The sequence below is a fragment of the Anser anser genome (assembly GCF_964211835.1).
Source record: "Anser anser genome assembly, chromosome: 3".
Lineage (NCBI taxonomy): Eukaryota > Metazoa > Chordata > Aves > Anseriformes > Anatidae > Anser > Anser anser.
This window is the reverse complement of record NC_139722.1, coordinates 43,649,906-43,673,000: the sequence shown is the minus strand read 5'-3', so window position 1 is coordinate 43,673,000 and position 23,095 is coordinate 43,649,906. Positions and strand designations below refer to the sequence as shown.

The 23,095-nt window shown below is 37.2% G+C and overlaps 1 protein-coding gene across 15 annotated transcripts in view; it reads right to left on the bottom strand.

Annotated features, from left to right (window-relative positions):
- Window positions 1–23,095, bottom strand: part of KLHL32 (kelch like family member 32) — a 124,210-nt gene that overhangs the window by 46,101 nt on the left and 55,014 nt on the right. For 14 of the 15 annotated variants that reach the window (XM_083828715.1, XM_083828726.1, XM_083828720.1 and 11 more), the window contains one exon: window positions 13,680–13,778. In XM_083828715.1, coding sequence (XP_083684841.1) covers window positions 13,680–13,778 — 99 coding nt within the window. Of the gene's footprint in view, window positions 1–9,828; window positions 9,890–13,679; window positions 13,779–23,095 lie in introns of all 15 variants that reach the window. The other variant, XM_083828723.1, reaches the window with a different exon arrangement.

The following is a 23,095-nucleotide window of genomic DNA, read 5'->3' as shown; positions in this document are numbered from 1 at the left end:
ATCCCACCAGAGAATGAAATAACTGTCTAAAACATGTGGAACGACTGGTTAATTAACACAGATACATTCCATCTCAGACACATTTGCTAAACAACTCACAAAGCATCAAAACTTCCCCAGAATTTTAAGGTACTATGCGATATTCTAACTGCAGAAAGACTGAATCCAGTGCAAGATAATTCAATATTGAGTATAATTTTGATAGACAAAGTAGTCTATCGAGTCACAATTCAAGATTAGTAGCTCCTAATGCATCATACTAGTCACATCACCAGAGCTTTCTAATAGCATTTGACTTGTGTGAAAGGAATATGGCACCAGTAGGGAGCTTCTCTTATGGAAACTGTATAAGAACTTGCTTTTCCCAAGTATACAAGAAATATTGGCAGAATAAGATGGGGCAAATTTAACACAATAAGTATTAGAGAAAGTTGGGTGTTACAGTATTTCATGAAAGATCAAATATTGCTGACAAAGGTTTGTGTGTGGTCACTAAATGATCCTGTTGCTGGTGAGTTAAATGAAGATGTGGAAGCATCAATAAAACAGTACCAAAATTGATACAGTAAGCATGGAAAAATGTGAAGTAAACATAATGAATTTATGACAAGAAGACATAGTCCATTTTTAAAAGTAGATGATGATGTCACAAAGAGACACAAAAAGGGCAGAAAATTTCAGCACTTATGTCTCCACTACTTTATTTTTTTTTTACAAATAAAACATAAATCTATCCCACATATGCTCCTGCTCTTTCACCACAGTTTTTTATCTGTAACTAAGACAGATGTGAACAGAAATTATATGCCTTAATACCACCACCATGGACAACAAAGCAAAGAATTTTAAAGGAACTAGCTACAGAGACCTCTAATCCAGAGTAAACACTGAAAAAGAGCAGGAACAATGGAGAACCTGCAAGGGATTGCAGATCATGTCAGTGAACTGTACATTAGTCAGCCTAGTGTCACATAATGGATGGAATTAATTTAGGAGTCTATTTGCAAATACAGGCAAAAAAAAAGAATAAAATAGTAAGACCTATCAGGTAAGCGCTGGAAAATAGTATCTGTTATCTCTTCAGAACAAGCATGGTTATTTACATCAACTCAATTGACAGAATACTGAGTTCTCCAAGACATCCAGGTAATATGTATACTTTCTTTTTTATCATTACATACATTTAATAAGATACATCTTAGACGGATGAAATATTTGTTCAATGACAACCTCAAAGTAAGTTATCAAGTGTTGTACCTTTTTCCAGGGAAGTCCTTAAGGAATTGATTCTTGATCCAACACCACTAAAAGTATAATTGAACTAGACAACGGTAAATTTTGCTATTAGAGTTTGCAAAAGACTCCATAAAAGCAGTGGGGTCACAAATTATCAGAATGACAGAATATGAGTATTGCCTGGCTTTCCCAGCAAAATGATCACTTTAAAAAGCAAGCAAACAAACAAAAAGCATTTCTGAGAACCAGGAACATAGCTGATATAGAAAATATAACAGGTTCTATTTGGAACAACACTTACAGGCCATCCAGAAGGGACTGAGAAGCTGTCAAAATAGCAACATGAGTTCTCAGCACAGTGCCGTGGCAAAGAAAAGGCTCATGTCATAAAATGCACACTGAGTGCTGTCTAATAAAAGAAAGAAACACACTTGCTGCTTCACATAGCAGCTTTAAGAATACTGCTCAAATATTGGTCCCAGTTCTGAAGTCCACGCTTTAAGGGTATGAAAACAATATACACTGGAAAAACAACCTTGTAAGATTTAAGGTGCTCAACTCTTTTTTTTTTTTAAAAAAAAGAAAAAAAAAAGAAAAAAAAAGAGAAAGACTCCTAGAGGATTTGATCTTGTGCAAAGATACTTATAACATGGAGACAATACAAGAAAGCTAGAAAGTTCTGACAAAATTTTCAGAAAACTGTTTTTGGCTTGTGGATATAGGATCAAAATTACCCTGGTCTTTGTACTAGGCAGTACAGGACTGCTTGCACTACCTTCATGTCATTTCAAACATTTTGCAGCTCTGCATCTCAAGAGACTTGTTGCAGCTGCGGGAAGATACAAGGGTACTCATCAATTAATAATCTGATCATAAGCATCTGGACGACAAAAAGGCAACATTAACGGTGTATCAGAATATATTTTATTTGGAAAGCTGTTCCCTGTTCAGGTAGCTCTGTACTCCTGCAATATCTAACCACCCAAAAATAACTAAGAAATTTTGTGCTCACAGCACTAAACCGAGAGCAATTTTCATCTTACAGAGAAAAAGGCGGGCAGAAGGATGGTTCAAGAAATTGCTCATGATGCAGAAGAAAAAGAACTACAATTGTCTAGAACCTACTCCGCTATTTCAGTTGTTATAGAATTCTTCCCCTGTCCCAACTGTAAAACAATTTATGCAGTTTAGTGTATCCGCAAAATGTCTGTAACATGTATAAGCAGTATGTCCGACTAAAATAAAACTTCTCTACAACACTGTCCTTAAATTTATGCAGTGAAAAGAACATCTCTCTTTTTCACATGACTAGTAGCTGTGCTGGTTGGTAGGTTTACTAAATAATAGTCAGAACTGGTATCAGGAAAGAAACAGGATTTATTTATTTATTTTTATTTTTTTAAAAAAGAGTAGTGCAAATGTGGGAGGAAAAGTGAAAGAATGAAAAAAACATGGAAGCAACATTGAATAAAATTAAAAAGTTCATTAAAATGAGTTCACCACACTTTAATAGGATTACGGGTTTTTTGTTTGTATTTTAAGCATTATTGACCATGGATTCACTTACCACTCTCTTGGTCAGAAATTATGACAAATCTGACTCTCAAAAACAGAAAACCTAGAAGGACCAAAGCTCAAACATCAAAAATGGACCTTGAGTCCATGTTTGGCAGTTCGTATATCTGACCTTCATCAGTACCAAAAAAGTCACAAGTGGTCACAAAACACATGAATGTTCACATTGCTAAAGGTGCAAAGCATCAGGAAAGCATAAGCCTTCAAAGATCAAGATCAGATTTCTTTATTTAGTTTCTAGCCATTTTTAACAAGGACAAAAAACTATCCTACCAGTCTCAAACTGGTAATAGTCAGAATCCTGTGCTTTACCACCGAGGCATTTTTCCACAAAAATATATAAGAGAGAAATATTTAATCAATGTTTTATATACGTTAAAACAAAACAAAAACAAAAAAAAGGTAAAATTATCATTGGCTTAAATATGTCACCTTGAAGCCACCACCTTTATAAGCAGAATGGGTCACTGTAGAGCCAAACTCCAAGTGTTCACAAGTACATGTGCTTGCCAATATCTCAAAATTCAGAAGTATATGACGTGCCCTCTTCTGTATCCCCTCAAACACTACCAGAAAGAATTTGTTTTGTTTTTTTTTCCTTTCCTGAATATTTCAATTCCCCATGAAGATGTAAAATGAGTAGAAACACTGTGAGGCAGGCAAAAACAAAATGCAAGCACTAATTTTGAAGCATATAACATTGGGCCTTTTCCCCTAGCTTTCTCCATATCCACAACATGCCATTTCAAGCCAATGAGAATTCCAATCCTGATGCTTTTTGGGGGGACTAGACCTGTCTGTAGTTACTACAATACTTTCCCCATGATTATCAGTTATGTGTAGATACTGTGAAAATTCAAGGACTTTTACATATATAATTAGAACAGATGTAGCTTATGGTAAACAAAGAAAGAACTCTGAAATGGAATTCAGAAAAAAGAAAAACAAACAAACAAAAAAAAACCCCACCTCCTTTGAGCAGCTTTGGAAACTTTCACAACACAAGTCAAAGTGTTTATAAGGAAAGTCCAGCCAACATACTACTACCCCTCTAATCTAGAGGACACAACCGCTGCCATAAATAGTATAGTAGAGACAATGCTATGTGATACCATCTCAATTCCCCCTGAACTGCAAATAAAAGTCCTGGTTTAATCAATTCAAGATCCAAAACTTCCTATGTAGCTACACACACTCTGTGGTACAAATCAAGTTCTGAAAGACTCCGGTGAAACAGATGGGAAATTTAGCAGCAACTTCCTCCAAATTAATAAACAGATGTTTAGAATAGATTACATAGGAGAACAAGCGAATGAAGTTACAAACATTTTTCAGTTTGGAATAGCACACTTGCAGGACATTAGTAATGGCTAATAAAGTTTTTCATACCACTAATCTTTAAGTTTCTGTCTTTAATTTTGAGAGTTAGTGAGGTGAATGAGGACAACTTACAAGTTTCAGAGCTCTCATTACACATTGGTTGAAGACTCCAGAAGACAGCATGTATACATTTACATTCACTCTGGGTTCAAGACCTGTTCACTACCCCACTAGACAGAAATGGATTTTTTCTTTTAAAAAGAATTAGTCTAGATTATAATCCTGAAGCAAAATATTGTTTCCCTGGCAAATTGCACTACTATGCAGTTGTGCAAGCAAAACACTATACATGATGGAAAGTGCTAAAACGCTGTCTCATTTACCACTGCCAGCAGACCTGCTGGAACACATCAACAGCCTTACATGGAACTTCTTTCCTTCTTTTTGCTACCCTATGAATTGAAATGTTTCAGTGAAGAATGTTTCTCTCCTATCAGTTTTTAAATAGCATTTAATAGTAGTTAAAACTAGATGTAACTTGAGGTACTTATGTTTTGAAAACTACTTATGGACACCTTGGGCTTTGTATCTGGGCATTTTCATTGCAAATTATTCTTAACTAGTGCAACATACTAGTTGGGTGTGTTGTGAGCAGTTAAGGTAGATGGATCAAACAGCAATAATTAAACCATCAGAAAAAAAACAAAATAGGGGGAAAAATCAACTATACTGATTGGTATCAAGTTCAGACTTTTTACTTTGAAAGAGAGATGGTTGAAATGAAATATAAATGAAAATAAAATTTACAATGCCGTTTTAATATCTTTTAAAGATGGACCAGACTGAGACATTCAGTATTCTCCTTAGTTTAATACTTTAAGTGTCAAGATGCCTCTCAAATTCTATCGTACCTCTCCTCCTTCCTTTTCTTGAGAAAGGTTCAGCTCCTACTTAACATTTAAACTTGAAATTGTTCCCTTTAAAAATAATAATAGAGCATTAAAAACATGAAGTATAGAGGAAATAAGAGAGAGTTATTTTGTAACTAAGAAGGAAAAAAAGCAGTTCTATTTTGGCTAAGTCAGCACAGAGAAAAGAAAGGTTGGACAATCAACTATCTAACACAGTGCTACTTCTGAGATAAAATCAGACTAACTCACTTCAAGCCCAATACTCTCTTTGGGTTCATAGGTTACAAATGATTTATAGTCGTCACTTCGTACTTAGCATTCTATTTTTTCCCATATTGGTAAATACTTCATAACCAAAGCACTGTCATGTTTCCAAAATACCTTTGCTAAAATGGCTTAACACAACTCAAATTGTTTTAGATCAATGCAAACTTAAATAAAACATCCCTCTGTTTCTTTACAGGAGGTTTAAAAAATAAAAAAAAAAGGGCTGTCTGTCTGGTGCCTGTATTCCCGTTCTTTCACATTAGAGCAGTAAGTCTCCTCTTTCAGGTCACGTCTTCCACATAAAAGTGCTAAACTAATGCTGCTTAATGACAAATTAATGTCCATGAATAAAAAATACACCTCTAATAGCATAGAGTAATTTGCCATTACAATATCATCATTGGACATGCCCCTGGTTTAATACGATGTATTTAATTCATAACTTAATGAGTGATATATAAAAAGAGAGAGATGAACCCTGCAATTACATTTATGTGAGTCTGTCACCTTATTTGTAAAACCTTAGAGTCATTTACATTCAAATTAGAACAAATGAGTGATTTCACAAAGTGTAGTGATAAATGACCATTGCTGCACAAGACAGAACTGTATTTCCTGTGAAAACATTAAGAGTTTCCTATTATTTGTTAAAAATTACAATGCATATTGCCCAGTGTTGTGTGAATAATGACTTTTTTACTGATTAGGTCAGAAGACTAATACGGAGGAAAAATAAATAATTTTTCTTTTCAGTTTTTCTGATTTTAGCTCCAATTCATCTCCTCAAGCTGCTGTGGACTTACACTGCCACCTGCTGCCCACGCCTGGCTGCTAGGAGCCCGGACTGCCTCATTCAGGGGAGTGCAGTAATTCAACCTTTTGGTTTTCACCTCTTACAACCAAATTTTCCTGCCAGACCGACAACTGTGCACGTCGCCGATGACGCCAGCAGATAAGGGTAGCTGCACTACCCATGTACAAATAACGCCATTTTTTGCTTCACGCATCTGAGCTGCCCCACTTGGTTAAGGATAATTAAAAGCTGAAGACACGGGGGGTGGGAGGGGAGCATAAAACATTAGTATTGATCAGATGGTAATAAAACCAGAGAAGAATTTCGTACACTAAGCATTCTGGGATTCATCAGCCTCTCTTTATAGCTTTATAAAACCACTTGAAGGCTCCCAGAAGCAGAGGTCTTTCAGGGGCTGAGGGACAGGAAGGTCACGCAGAGTAGGCCACATCAGCTAGAAAAGCAATGTGAGAAGGGCAGGGGGGGAAACAGCGAAGCAATATAGGTTCTTTATTATTGTTTAAAACACACACCAAAGCTGCTCTGCCATCCTGACACACATTTCTAAGAAAAGAAAGAAGTAGCAGTCCCTGCCTCTTCCCAGTTTGTCACCTCTCCTGTGACCTGATGCAGGCCACTGGTTGCGTGTGCCCACACAACTAGCTAGACAACTGGATTTTTAATCTTGCAGCAATGATTAACCTAGAAACTCCAGTGCCGTTTTTCACACATCTTTCACCAGGTCCAGTTCAGCCCTGTCAGCTATCAGTGTGTTAGGAAAAGCAGAACACACACACCCAAGCTGGAGGGCTCCCAACCACAGTGGCACCATGTTCTTGTATTAGCCAACTCTCCAGGGGGACAACGTCCACTGTCACATCACAGCTAAACAGCAGCACATAGGCCACAGAAAAAATGGGATTCAAAGGGCCCATTTTTACTTTCCTCACTGACATCAACTGAAAAAAGGAGAAAAATACCACTTTTTTTTTTTTCCTGAGTCCCATTCTAAGTTGGAATCCTCAGTAGTGCATTCTCATTATATATATATGTAAACCTGTATCTCTGTAATATGTTTATGTAAGTTAAGAGAGAGGAGCTAAATTCCCCCAAGTTATTTTTGAGCTCTCGGCACGAGCTTTCCTAATGACTGTCAACAGCTCAGTGACAACGGCTGACAAAACACACACCCTCAAGAAACAGCAGGCTGGCACAGCAACTGGTTGCATACCACCGAAAACCAACAAAACACAAGAAGATGTTTCTTCTGTTTACTTCATATTCTTGGTATGCGAGGGTCACTTTCTCCACCACTAGATACAGTTGGGTGGCTTTATAAAACACCACTCTAATTCTTTGTGTATATGTAGATTAAAAACTCAGTATTAGTTTAAAAACAAACGCACACACAAAAACACAAAAAAAACCACAAGCCTTGGTTGTTGATGACCTTTAGATTTTTTTCCAGCAGTTTAATTTGCTCTATATGAAAAATCCAGGAGCTAAAATCCCAACTGAGCTGGGGCTTCTAGCAATACAAAGGTGATGCTCTCAATCTCTGGTGTAAGAATTGATTCATCTCTGAAGGACTGTATCTTAGTGAAAGCTGGGATTGTGTTGCTGGCACAGCTCTAAATAGTGAAGTTGGGTTTAAGAAAAAGAAATAGCTTATGAAACTCAGGTACCCACAACATATCTAAACCATACACACTCTTTTCCTTCCACAACTGGATTCACTTGCAGCTTTTTCCCTTTAAAGACAGTAGCAAACATAATTCAATCTGTAAACACATTAAAATAGTTTAAAATTAGTGGAAGAAAAGATCCAGACCATTAGTTGCTCATGCACTGCAAAGACAGATCTGTTTTATAAGCGTAAATTGACCATTAGGGTAGAAGGTTAAAAATCAAATGCCCCTACCCAAAACCATTTGCCTGCTTCAGTTATTACCAAAAAAATATTCCAGGTGGTCTTATTTTATCATTTGCAACTTCATTAAATCAATCTAATTTATGCATTCCAGGCCTGGTCCTGCTCACTGTCTACTTTTGTATACAAGAATCCAGAGCACACTGCACAGAGGGGGAGGCTTCGAGAAGATTCCGACTGCTGCTGTACAGTGCTGTGTTTTTTCAGGCTCGTTTTATCATTCATCTAAACTGTTCTTTTTAGCTTAAAGTATCCCTCTTTATGGATGCTGTGGTTGACATTAGTAGCAGTCAAGCAGACCTGTCAGAGAGTCCTATCCACTGTAATGAAGTTTCTAAAAGGTAACTTAGAATGCGTATCATTTAGCAGGGAACTTAATGCAGTTTAAAAAAATGGAAAATTTGGCATCAAACTTTTAACTTCTCTTGACACTGAAACATTTATGATCCCAAGAGGAATTTTTAGCAGTCAGAAGAACTTTAATGGCAATCAGGATCACCACTCATGCTTACTGTACTTGCTGCTCCTAGCTACTGAGAGAATAGGAAATGCTGGAAATCATCGAGTACAACAACAGTCAGCTAACGTTATTTCTAGCAAGGCTGCATTGAACATGAAAATATGCAACTCTCTAACCACTAAATATAACATAAATGATAAGCCAGACTCTTTCCAGTATGTAACTGGTTGTTCATAAAATGTTCCTGATCTAACAGAAAGTTAAATGTGAACAATCATGCCATACCCTGCCTCTCAGACTGAAACCAGTGGGTTGCTTTAGGCAGTTCTGCAACTTCTAAACCCTTCACGCACACCTATAGTCTTATTACCTGGAATGCAATACTAGTGGTATACAGAGCTCCACTAAATACAATAAAGACTTAGTCTTCAGAAAATACAGAAAAATCACTTAAATCTAAGATTTCAGAAGTGGAAAGTCCAGGTCTGAATGCCAGTGAAAATCGACCTCTGGTTTAAAAATTGATTACTAAAGCTGTATCTACACAAGACTGAGCAGATGTTATTCAGTAGAAGGAAATTCCAAGAAAACTCATATCCTCCATAGCATTTCCTCCCTATTAAGACTCTTAGATTGTAGAAATAATGTGCAGTTTGACATTCTCTTTGCTACTGAAAGTGCAAACAGTTGAGGAAGATGAAACTTCTTACATCTACAATCAGCTATGAAACTCAGACACGTTTCTGAAACAAACATTTGTATGTTCTGAATAAATCTCTCAGCACGTATTCTGTTGCATGAGAAAAAAAGTTGACAAGTACCCTTTAAAAAAAACATTTACAAGCTTTAAAGTGCAAGGTAGGTCATCACAAATACACTACCTAATACCATGCTCTCCACAGCTCCAAGAAGTCCCTTCTCAGATCTCCATCTACACAATTAAAGCCTCCCACTCACTTTCTCTTGTGTTCTCCAACGTCATAGTAGGACAGCTGTGGTCCACTGGAACTTTAAAGGATAAAATTCTTAAAAGGAAATTAAAACAGTCGAATAACCCATTCCCATTACATTTTCAACAAACATCTACCTGTTTGTTGCAGCTGTCTGCCTTAGCCTCCTTGTAGAAACCTCAGCCAAAACTCACAATCAATTTTAGCTAGAAGATGAACTCAGGAAATGAGTCTTAAAGAACTGGATGCACACTCTGCACACAAATGCTGTATGCATGACCCATGGACTTAAGTACAATTCAAGATACACTAAGCTCATGTCGTCAGCTTAGCTTTCCCTCACCTACATAGCAGCAATACAGCTAAGAGCAATCAAGTTGCCTTACCGTTTGTTTAGGCTGAGACGGATGTGTGAGAACTCAAGCCTCGCTTCAGTGTTTAAAGTACCTGAGAATTATGCAGACATCATGATAGGACAGATTCATGAATATGTATGTATCTCAACTAAGATATATCAGCATACTTCAAGAAGTCCCTATCTACAAAAACAAATTAAAACCAAAAACCCCCAAACAGCAGAAATAATAAGGAATAATGACAATTCAAGACATGACACTGCCAGGGTGAAAGTCTGCACAACATAAATCTAGAATTGTGATCTAAAATAGGGATTGTTTGGGCATTTCTTTTGCTTGCAAATAAAGAAAATATGAATTAGATTTTTTTTAAATAAAATTAGTAAATTATCAATCCAAAGTTAGCAAAACATTTTCCAACAGAAAATGTAATCAACATTAGATGCTACAGAACATTTGATAGTGTGAAGTCTATGAACGATAAAGCACACCTAGTGAACCAGCGCTGTTGTCAGAAACCTCCATTGTGTCATGTTATCATAAATGTCTTAGATATGGATATTACCAAATTGGGGGCAGGGGGTAAGACTGTTCCTCTCCTTTTTTTTTCTGACATGCCTTTGATCAAAAGCTCTTTGTAAAAATACCATTCATAGGACTGAAACAATTTGTTATAGAAATCTTTTTGAGATCTATCAACAAATTAAACAAACTGCTCAGCTTCAGCTGGTTGGTCTGAAAGAAAGAGAATGTATCTTAAATTCAAATTAACTTTTTTTTTTTTTTTTCTGGAGACAACTGAGAGGAAATTCCTTAAAGATATCAGGGAATAAAAAAGTTAGTGTTGGCTAGAAATTAATCTGACCCCAGCGCACCGCAAATCATCTTTGACAAGATAAATTAGATCGGTACAGTCTTCTGTGGTACCTCACAAGCTATAAATAGGCCTTGGTACAAATATGGACCAAGTAAGTCATATTTTTATCTAAATACAATGCTCATCGATATCTATGGAGTAATTACTGGCCTCACATAAGTGTTAAGAAGAAATGAAAACATATATCTTGAACTCCAAAAAACTGATATACTTTTGGAATATCTAGAGAAGAGAGCAGCTTAAAAAGCTCTAACAGTAAGAACAGCATCCATACAAGCTGTTTCATCCCCAAAAAATAAAGACAATCCTAACAAGTTAAAATTGTGCATCATTATTCCACAACAATAATAAATGACAGCTAGATCCCACATACTGTATTTCCTGAATTTACTCTAAACTAAGCTAAATTAAATTCCATGATAACAGAACAACTGAAAGTAGCAAGAAAAAATATTCACTGTTACAATAAACAAAGAACTCTGCAGCACCCTGGGACTCAAAAAAAACCACTAACATTAGAAAGAAAAGAAGGGGCAAGCATTATTCCCTACACAGCATCTGTATCATAGCATAGGAGGTCAGATGTGACAAGATACCCCGGTTCCCAAATGCAGTAAGGATAAGTGGTTTTAAGGAAAACTTCTCTAACTATGCTGCTTTTATTTTTACAATAGATATTTTTAAAATCACTCAATTGTATGTAGAACAAACATGTATTTGATAGAATTAATTTAGACCCTGTAAGATATCACACTCTTTATGCGCAGTACCTTGTTGACCTCTGCTAAAAAGGCTTACACGACAACTCAAGGTTGATTACTTGCATGGACTGTAACTCCGTGGAACAAACAAGGCAGATAAATTATTACGCTGATCTTTTCAGGCCGCAAATCTGCCTACAGATATGCCTTGTCTGGGCAAACCTGTTAAGTAAATACAGAGCCTTACTTGATGTAAACTACAGTCATCCCACAGACCTCCACACCGATTCAAAACCTTACAGTGAGACCAATTCAAAAACATTTACAGAACTATCACTATAACTCTGTCTACCAATACACGTTCTGTCCCTTATTCACTACCTCTCCTCCCTACCTTATTCCTAACCTCCATTATTGTAAATCTTGACACAGGGTCTCACTTCCTCTTGATTTTCACACCAGCACAGATTCAGTTACCCTACCTCGGTACGCTACTCAGAGTACAACAGACCTCTCTCACGTTATTTGAGTAACTACTTATTGATCATCATCTCCATAGGACTTTTACTGGTCTGTTAATAACAGAGAAATTTGGCAGCAATGTTTGCTCACTGGCTTTTGTTGCTGTTTTTTGTTTGTTTGTTTTACTAATTCATTAACAATCTGTTCCTAAATGCTTGACTATGGCTTGCATATCAAGGACTAGATCCAAAGCACTGTTAATACTATGTCTATTCAATGATTGCTTCCACTTCAGTGACCTGCAGATCAAAAAGCATTTAGACGGTGCCAAGGGAAGAGCTACTAATACCAGAAGCTGTTCCACATAAGTCTTCATTCTTTCATGACCTAAATTGGGCACATACCTGAACCTTTCTTACAGTCCTCTCATGTCCCTACCTCACCTGCACTACAATACTCGACTCCATCCCTACTTTAATTTCCTAACTTCTTTACTGCAATGGTTTCTTTGGTCCAATTTCTGCTAAAGAGCACGTAAGCTGCAAACAAATGCTCACATGACTGATTTAGTTATGGGGGCATTAAATATATTGTATGATTGTCAGTTTTGGACCTGTGTCTTCTTTCTTGTTATAATACCCCCTTCCCATGCATGCTTGACAGCTGGTAGGCCAAATGGTTTTGTGGGTTATTTGGCATCTCACAAGTCCTGTTTCTTCAAAGGCCATCTATACCATTACATTCCATGTCTACTTTCTCACAAAAATTCAATTTTTCCCTACATTCCTGAAAACAGAACTGACACAAATTGCAGTCCTCTACCAGCTACTTTAATTTCCTAATCATTTTAATATGCACAAATTAATACCACATTACTGTCTTAACATATATTTTGAAGGCTTCCCTGAGGCTACACTCAAAGAACAGACTCTCCATAAGATGCAAAGCCTTCAAGTACATCCTGAGGCTCTTAACATGAGATCCTGCATGCCTATGGTACTCAGCAGCTCAGTGTGCTGCCAAGCACACTCAGCAGACTGTTCAAAGGCAATTATGTTGGTGGAAGGCAAAGGCATACAGCGAGCATTGTGCTGACATGCACTTCCATGCCCAATTGTTGCACAGATAAAGCTAAACCACCCTATTCAGAAACAATACTGAAATATTACAAAGAAAAGTAAATGGTTCTGTAGAACTGGTATTACTATTTTTTATAAAGCTTTTCACTGCTAAACATCAAAGCTATGTTCTTGCTACCATCATGAGCCATCTCCTACACAAGCCAAGCACAAAACAGGATTTTACTGCATTCAGTTTTGTTTTTTTTTTTTTCTTCATAATGACAGCTTTAATGTTGATATTACTATTAGCATTATGGGTGTGAGGCCAGCTGATAAAAAGGTGCCACTGTAATTCAGTCTACCCATTCAGCGAGAGGTAGCTGTGCCCTGGAATATACGTCAATATTCTGTAGTGAACACTTGAGCAACTGAATGCTTCACAATACTCATGATCACCAACAGGGAAATGCTTAACATTTGGGAAACTGCAGAAGAAGAAAGCAAATTCTCTGATGAAGGCTGGAATCAAACTCCTGTGTGCTGATACTAATCAATGGAGCACCCTTGTTTTCAAGACTGAAATGGATAAAAGGGATGGAGGACAAAGCACCTACCAAAAATTAATACCCATATTGCCCTCAGAATTCAGGTCTCCTGAGATCCAATTTATTGCCACTTAGGCTACACCAGGTACTTCACTAATGCTCTCCTACTGAAATTAGGCTTGGAACAAAGGTTTACCAAACAGAAATGGCCAATAATCATGAAGAGAAGCCTCACCTGAATGAGATAGTGAGAACATAAACTGAGAAGCTCCAGCAACTGTAAATGACTTCCAGCTGCTAGCACATCCTGTATCACTCCTGGCTCCAAAAGGATCTGTAAAGAAGAAAATAAAAGTTTTGTCATGCAGAACTCTGACTATTTGTAGAAAACACTACAGGCCTTTGGTACTTCAGACATTTCAGACAACTTAAAGAAGAAAATAGAAGCACACAGAAAAATCTTTGCAGGATAGGGACAGAATTTTTAGAGTACATTTGACTAGCAAGCAGATTTTCCTGCAAGAGTCCATAAGCCACACTACCCCCATATGCTTTAAAATGAAATGCATGTTAGTTAGTTAAAAAGGAGACTTTTCAAAACAGCAGAACATCCTTTTGTTGTATGTGTGTATGCTATACCTGGTTATTTCCATATATGCTGATAAATCAGACCAGCGTAACTGACAAGTCTCCAGAATTAATATTATTCATGCCTGTAAAAATATACAGATTAGAAACTCCCTTCCCATTCTGCATGGTACACCACTTCATAATTTTCCTAACCACTCTCTCCATTTTACAGAGCAAGGCTGTGAAGGCACAGAGTGTGCATGCTGCTGGGGAAGTGCCAGAAAGGGCTTAGAAACCAAGACTGATTATCCTGTCACTTGTTCACACGAAACTCCTACTCATTTCAATTAAAATCACGCACAGGCAGCAACCAGGATAATTGGGCCTCAGCTCCTAACCTGCTGTCTTGGGGTCAGCTTATTAGAGCATCCCTCTCAGGACACAAAAAGTCTTTGCGAATATAGACACCGGTCAATCTCTTTTATCAGCAAGCACATAACAAACTATCTAAACCAATATTATTTAAAGATAACTGATGTAGCATCAAAGAAAAATCAGAAAAGGTTGAGAAATATTAATTTTTCAAAGATAATCCATTTATTCAGAGTTTTATGCTTCTTGCGTTTCCCCTGTCAACTTTGGTTTCACACCACATGAGGTCAGTCTCTCACTGTTCCAGAGGGAAGTAAAGCTTTTTTCAGATCCCTTTTCTTCTGCCCATACAATTTAGTTATAACTCACAGTATCACTGTGTGTCTCAAACACAGTGAAATATAGAGGATGGCACACAAAAAGGAAAGACACTGATCTGCATCTTTTGCAGCTACATTTTTTCATTTCCCTCAAAAACATACATTTCTTCAAGCAAAAAACACAAATGATCCCCAACATAATGGGTATCTTAGGAACAAGAAATGATTCTTATTTACTTGGCAGTGTATTGCATGCTTAAAGTTTGTGCAAATCACTATGTGTTTGTACTAAGTTTTAGGCAAACATACAGGTAATTTACATGCAGTGTAACAATTTCTTTACCTAGCCAGACAGACGTGTAAGATGTTAATGTAAGTAAGAATCAAGCCCACCACTACGCAGATTTTTGGCTGATGCTAATTAGGTTGCTATGCATGATGAGAGGTAGTTGAAGGGAAAGACAGAAAGGATGTCAGTTACAAAAATATCTTCAATAGGTACATTTAAAAAACTGTGCAGCACTGTAAATTATTTTCAAGTGAGAACTCAAGGTCAGACTGACAAAACATTGTTTTAGACCTTGCAACGTTTGTTATTCAGACATCATTTACACTGAGCAACTTCTGTCACCTGAACTGATGCTGTATTACTTATTAAATGCCAGCCACCGGCTTTAGTATTGTTGAAGACACGGTATGAAGAGAAACAGAACTCTAAGCAGATTACTATCTTGTAGGCACAGACAAACTATATTTAACTGTGATAACAGTAACGCATTTTAAAGCTACAGCAATCCATTTATAACTAATACTAGTAGTGTTATGAGATGAGAAGTAGGACCAGGGGCAAGGAGGATAACTTGTTACTTACTTAGAGGTGATCTGCACAAAGTCAGCAACAAAGTTCATTTCAAGGTGGCAGAACACATGTTTTTTTGTTGATTGTTTTTGTTTTTTCCATTTCTTACAAGTTTTCTACATCAAGCAAGATGTATTCCACTGAGATAACATATTCAACCTTTCTATTTCCCAAGAAAACTGAAGAAAGTCTATTTTGTCTCTTCCCATATTTCACCTTAAGTTGAACTATGTGAATTTTTATTCAATACTCATTTGGATATAGGCAAAGATGTTAATTAACCACCAGCAAACTGATGCTGGGGAGACCCACAGGAAAAAAGAAAACAGTAAGTAAAGAAGGAAAAAAATATTGCAAGCCCTCCTTCTACTGAAACTGGGGCAATCCACAATTATTCCAAGCCTCAACTTCTATTAATACAATTACATTTCATTTAATCACCAGTATAGCTGTTAGTTTGCTATATAGACTGTCCAGCTGAATCTTAACAGTAAATGCACATGAATACTACCATTTAGTACACCACAAGTACACAGTGACTGACTGCTCTCTGTCTAACCCTCAAAACAACAGCTCTGAGGTCTTCAGAACGACGCCAATTGAGAATTAAGGAGAGGGAATCTAAGATCTACATTGGATTCACACCTTCAAAATGAATCACAAATTATTACTGTGGAAACTTAAAGAGAGAAACTTAGTCCTTTTCCTTACTCCATTCTCAACCCAAGAGTTGTGTGGCATAATTGTCAGGGCAGAAACTAGGTTGGAGTAATTTGGAACCATCAACTTCAGACAAATCTTGCAATTAACACCAGCAAAGGATGTGCCTTTGTATGACAAATGCCACCTTAAAACTGGTTTCTGTGCTGTTTGTATATTAAGATTAATTAGATGCACTTCATGTATTGCACCTGGCTGCACCTTGCAATCAAACCTCTATTCAACCCTTGTTTCTGAGAGTTAATTTTCTTTATGCTCTCAACTTTCATCTGGCCCACTGATGCTACCCAAGAAAAACAGCTTATGCTTCTCCCTTTATACTATGGCCAGACCTTGCAGATAGCCTCAGCAGCTTACTTTCCAAAGCCCCTGGTGTGATATACTGCTCATTTTCAAACTGATCTCCCTTGTCAAGTAACTTTTTTCCTCCAACACAATCACAGTGTTCAAACAGGAATCCTGTTCTTCAAGGCAGTCCTTCTATACCATCCATCATCCCACAAACCCTCCAGGAATTATGTATTATACCCCGTTCACCCACTCTTGTGGTCAGATCCACAAATCAAGGGACAGAAAATATGCTAAATTTGGTGTTTCTTTGCAACAGAATTTTCACAGCATCAAGAAAGGCAGGTTACACAATTTCTTAGACCCACGTTTCTTAGAGGTACTACATAAATCCATGTGAAAATGCATCCATTTATGCTTGGTTGATATATTGAGGAAAACTGTTCTTCATATGTAAGAATTAGAACCTTTTACAGATGAAACCTGAGCTTCTGAAACACAATTCTGAGGCAGAAGAGGTCGATTATAATCAATCCAATGGTCACAAACACACAAGGCCCTGAACAACCCCTTTATGCATCCACCCTCTGAGCAGTACTTCTAAACCTGTAATTCATTCCTCTCCCCCAAGATTTATGTTTTTACTTTCCAATTCACCGTGCATTCCCTCTAGACTCTGGGCAACTGTGGAGAAGATTAACTGGGATCACACATCTTGCCTTTCTCTTCCATCTGTTTTCCCTGGGACACTTCTTCACTACACAAAGCAACTAGTGGGTATGATTTCTTGGGCTAGGAGCAATACATGAAGCACCATCCTTTCTCAAGGACAATGCTGGGACAACTAGTCATGTCTCACTTCCACGCTGCCCAGACTAAGAACCTTCTCCTACTTTTCTAATGCATTTTTTTTTTTTAATAATCAACCAACGAGAATAAGCCTACAAAAAATTGCATGATTGTAGCAAAGAGGGCAGTAACAGGAGAAAGTGAGTGAGGAAGAAACCTCCTTAAGCTGTCCTTCCCAACAAAACTTACAGCATGAGGGAGAAGGCAAGGTCCTGGTTAACTACCACTTCCTATGGAGTTTCGTAGGTTTATATCTGGAAAGAACAAACAGATCTATTCTCTGTATACTGCAGGCCGTTACACTATGACAGTAAAGAAACATGTAATTTCATGTCAGAAAATTCCAGATAGTAAACCATATGGAATTTAACACAGAAAAAAGAAAAAAAATCCTAAAATTCCTGACAGCCTGATGCAAGAGAAAATTCCTTCCTGACTCCCCTTGCAGTGATCAGCATTTCAGACGAGACAGGCATCTAACAAAAGCACCGCTTGTTTCTCCCCTCCAGAGACCATTCTGTGTGCTTCAGAGCAATCGAAAAAAAGTAACTTTCCTTTTAAAGCAATTTAGACTGCATTTCACTCACAACCAGTTAGCACTTCTGCCTGTCTCTCTGCTCACTGGTGTTTCAGCTGAATTTTGGGCTCCCCACATGTTGAGAAGAGGCTGCTTCAAGAAAACGTGAGCGGGGCAAGAATGTTCCAGTGCCCTGCAGGCAACTGCCCAAAGCCTGGGCACGTAATGTTTGGTAATACTCACTGCAAAACCCAGACGTCTCATTAGCCAGTGACAGCAGGAATCATGACCAGCATTTCTCTGATACATATCATAGCATTTTTCCAGAAAACTCTACTAAAGTCTGTGTTAAATGTTTAGCATATGAACTAAGACTCCAAGCAAACTCACTTTTTCTTTGGTGAGGTGTTTCAATACTTTGATTACTTTCAGCCATGTCCATACCTTGATACCTATCCAGAGCAAATACCATGAAATGTTAAAGCTCGTCTTAAAAAACTACATAAAGTCAGTAATTATGGTCCACATTATTCTAAGCCTTCTGGACAATCTCTAGCTGAATTATGAACTGAGACCTAGTAGCTGTACCCTTAGTGCTAGGCACAGAAACAAGATTATCATCCTGATAGCACTGGACACTTCCTTTTTGACTTCTAAGTATCAAATTTATATTTTTGGCTTTGAAATCACATTGAAAACTATGTGATATAAATAAACATTTACTGTAAGACACAGTCCCACTGCAGATATATTTTTCTAAGACCTTGGCATGTTGTGCCTGGTAGAAAAGAACAAGGATATTTGTAGTCACCAGGCAGTTTAATTGAACCCTAAAATTCATTATTTTTTTTTTCCAAAAGGCAACCAGTAGAACTGCAACACACAGGAGGCCACTTACCCAGGAAAATCACCCACTCACAACACTGCTTTGCAACATACCTCATCCACAAGGGAGCTAGAAAGGATTAGCAGAATAAGAGGTGCTAAGATATTGACAGCCATCTCCCCTCCGTCTTAACTGAAAATGGCAAATAAAATACTGGCTAATCACTAGAAAAGCTGTCACTATCAAAGGAGGGAGATTCTGATGAGAGATGAAAGCCATGATTCTATGAAGGAATCAAAGCAATTGTCAGGAGAAACAGTTGTACTTACAAATATTTATATGTACTATTTCTTTACTACCGAGAACACCTTTCACTCTTCCACATTTCCTGTTAAAGGATAAACCTAGCTGAAGTATTTAAGAAAAAAAAAAAAACCACCAGAAAAAAACGTCAAAACCAAAAAACAATTTCACAAAGGAGCTATAAGATAATACTTTAACTAACTGTAGGTTCATGTGTATGAATTTGAAAAAAAAATCACCAGATGGTACTCCTATGAATTCATGAAACCTGATTAGTAAAGTGATATAGTGATATGGCTGTTACAGAACCACATATTCAGTTTTCTGTTGGTGGTAGTGGTGGGTTTTTTCTTCTTCCTCTTTTTTTTTCTTTTTAAAGTGAATACAAGTTGGTAAATAAAGCCATTAAATAAAAAGAACTTATGTAGATAATGTGTTAAAGTAATTGAGAGCAACCCAAGCACATAAAATATCTGAAAACAACACGAAGTTCTACATTTGTAACTAGAATGATATATTGATATCACCTTTAATAAAGACTGCTTCTGTGTTAACATTTGGTGAGTAAAAGAAAATTTGCTGCTGTTTTTGTTTTTTTTTTTAATATGTAAGTAACAAAAACATGAAGTCACAAAAGTAAGTTAAGAGTTTAAAGACTATTTTCAAATTATTATAAATGCAACTTTGTATGTGAATTTCAAGAAATGGAAACATTTCAACATTCTGTAGAAAGACTTGAAGGCTGCACTAATCTTGGGCTATCTAAGAAGATACCACAGCACAAGGAACACCAAAATTTGTTTTTGGAGAAATAACCGAACATAAAACAGCCCTTATACTAGGGCTACCTCTATGATTCCTTCTTTTCTCCTTTGGTAATTTGAATAATTTTATAACTTCAGGGAGACAACTTACTTTTTATTAATACAAAAGCAAAACGTGATGGTTTAGAAAACGAAAACGGACAACTGCCAGTTAGAAAATAGGAACTGGTCAGGAGAACTATGTATTAAGCCCATTGAGCTGCTGGTTTCCCACATGGCTTTTGGAAAGTTATTTACATCAGAGAATGAAATGATTTTTGAAGAAATAAAGTAAGGTCAGTGATTACTTGATTTTGTAATGTATTTTGAGGTCCTCAAACACAACTCTACCTAAATGCAAAATATAATTTATTACCATAGATTAACAACAGATGATAGAATTTAATTACAAAGAAGAGAGATCCGAGTCTGCAAAGCATTTCGGTATACATAGAACTCCAACTGTGTATTTGTATTTTTGTTGAATTAGGATCACAATCACCTACTGCAAATTAAAGCCACTGTTCTCATGTGGTTCTTCTTTCTTGAAACTATACTACTGCACCTGTCAGATGACTCAAATGATGGTGTCACTTAAATAAAACATTAAAAAAAATGTAGTTTGCTGGACCTGAATATGAGGAGGAATGCAAGAGTCCCATCTAAAATGAGGAGCCTCAGAATTTCACTTTAAGCCACGTATTCAGTCCTACTGGACTTATACTTCCTAAGACTCTGTTTTCAGCACTGAAACTTTTCAGAGGCCCAGAGATGGTCTTCTGATCAAAAGCAGCTTTTCTTGTAATGACGAGTGATTCACCATCCAGCTGAAATGGCTTAATCATGGGTTATCCCATTCCTCCATGTCTGATTATGCCTCTTGGTAAAAGAAGAGTTAAAGCTCAAAAACAAAAACAAGAAAAAAGTCAAAAAGAGCAGACAACAGTGCCCATAATCCTTTAACCCAGTGGTTAAGGCTCTTACTTAGAAGGAATTATGAATTCCAAGCCCTGCCCCAAGAACTATTTCCTTATATTAATATCTAAAATATTTCTGTCTTGATTGTATCTCATCTACCTCCATTCCAACACATATCTGATACTTGCAGAATGCCTCTGTGAGAAGGAAGGGTGAACAATCCAATTACTGACATTGCTGCCACTTTGAAGTATGAGAGAATGACCCTAAAGCCCTTTTATGAAGAAAGGAGAGAGATAACTACAAAAGGGAAAGAGCTGTATCACTGAACTGTGAATATGTGGAGTACATGGTAAAATGCCTGATCCAATAGGGAAGGTATTTAAGGCACATTTTATTTCAAACTTCAGTGTCTTCATTTTTCAGCTTCACCCAAAAACACTGAAGGAACTATCCATTAGACTACATTACAGTCAATCAGAAAAGTTTTCTTATTTTCAGACAATGTAGATTCAACTCCTTCTAAGAAAAAGGGGGAAAATAAACCCCATTCTTTCATTAGGACACTACAGACATGGCAGTAAGAGCACCAAAAAATGATCACGATCCTGTATTAGGAAGGACAGTTAGGACAGTGACACGTAATTCCAAAAGAAAAATCATGCCTGCAAATCCTGACAAGAATCTGGAATTTCATCTTTGTAGGCATTGGATTTGGGCACTGTGGATTTGGAAGAGAAAACAAATCAGATTTGAGGTTCCTCTCTCTCTTGATGCAGAAAACAAGAAACCTTAGCATCCTCAAATTCATTATGGAATAAGAAACCATTAGCTGCATATCACAACACTCACTCACTAAATTCAACTTTTGCCTTGATCTTTTGCTAGCACATATAACACTCTGGGAAGAGCCTGTCAAAGGGGCAATACCCCTCCAAATAAGCCTGCTGTATGCCTGTTTTAAGTAGATTGTCTGCTGAACAGCTGAGTAAGAAGAAAGGTCACTTTTGATAAAGATTTCATTATTAGAGAACTACTGAGAGTCTAGCTGCACAGAACAAGCTAATGAAATTGTATCCGTTTTTTGTCTCAACTTTACTCTTGAGAAAAAGCAGATATAGCAAGATCGCATTCTGCTACTATTCCTTTTGTGAGTTTTTATGCATTTCTATATCAACATTTCTTTATTGTTATATGATAAGGAATCATAGTAATGCATTAATTCGGTTGTGTCCTGGTTCCAGTTAGGACAGAGTTAAGTAGCTCATAGTAGCTGGTAGGGTGCTATGTTTTGGATTAGGATGAGAAGAGCGCTGATAACATGCTGATGTTTTAATTGTTGCAGAGCAGTGTTTACACCAGGCCAAGGACTTTTCGGCTTCTTGCTCTGTCCTGCCAGCGAGCAGGCTGGGGGTGCAGCAGGAGCTGGGAGGGGACAGACCCAGGACAGCTGACCCAAACTGGCCAAAGGGGTATTCCATACCATCTGACGTCATGCTAAACAATATATAGGGGTGGCTGGCCGGGGTGGGGGGGCCGGCTGCTCGGGAATAGGCTGGGCATCGGTCAGCGGGTGGTGAGCAATTGCATTGTGCATCACTTGTTTTCTTACACATTATTATTGTTAATACTATTACCATTATCACTATTATTATTATTATTGTTATTATTATTTTCCTGTCTTAATAAACCGTCTTTATCTCAACTCACAGGCTTCACTTTCCCGTTTCTCTCCCCCCATCCCAGAGAGGGAGGGGGGAGGGTGAGCGAACGGCTGTGTGGTGTTTAGCTGCCAGCCGGGTTAAACCACAACAGTCTTGAATTCTTATATTATTTAAATTTAACTTCAGTCGTATTACAATCTTTTCTTCTATTGAAAAATCAATTTTCCCTTAAAAGCAAAAGATTTACAACAGTTATTACAATAAAGCACTGTCTGCCTCAGTACACAGGACGATAACATCAGTAATTTAAGTCCACAGTCACATTTCAAATAAAAAAAAATAATGCAAGGATATAAGAGATGGATATCAGATTGCAATATCACGCTAAAAATTAAATTTCTTAACTTTGATAATTTTAAACAACTGTAGGCATCAAATATTGCTATCATGCAATATTGAATATTTCCACCAGATGTCTCCAATACACTGTTTTATACAGATTACATTTCAGTTAAAACACATTCAAACTGAATGCAGATTTAGCAAAATACTAAGGATCAAGGATAGAAGGCACATATTATTTACTAGGCAGCCGAGGATACTATCCCAGCAGCAAGGTGGGGTGGACTGTTGGCTTAAAGA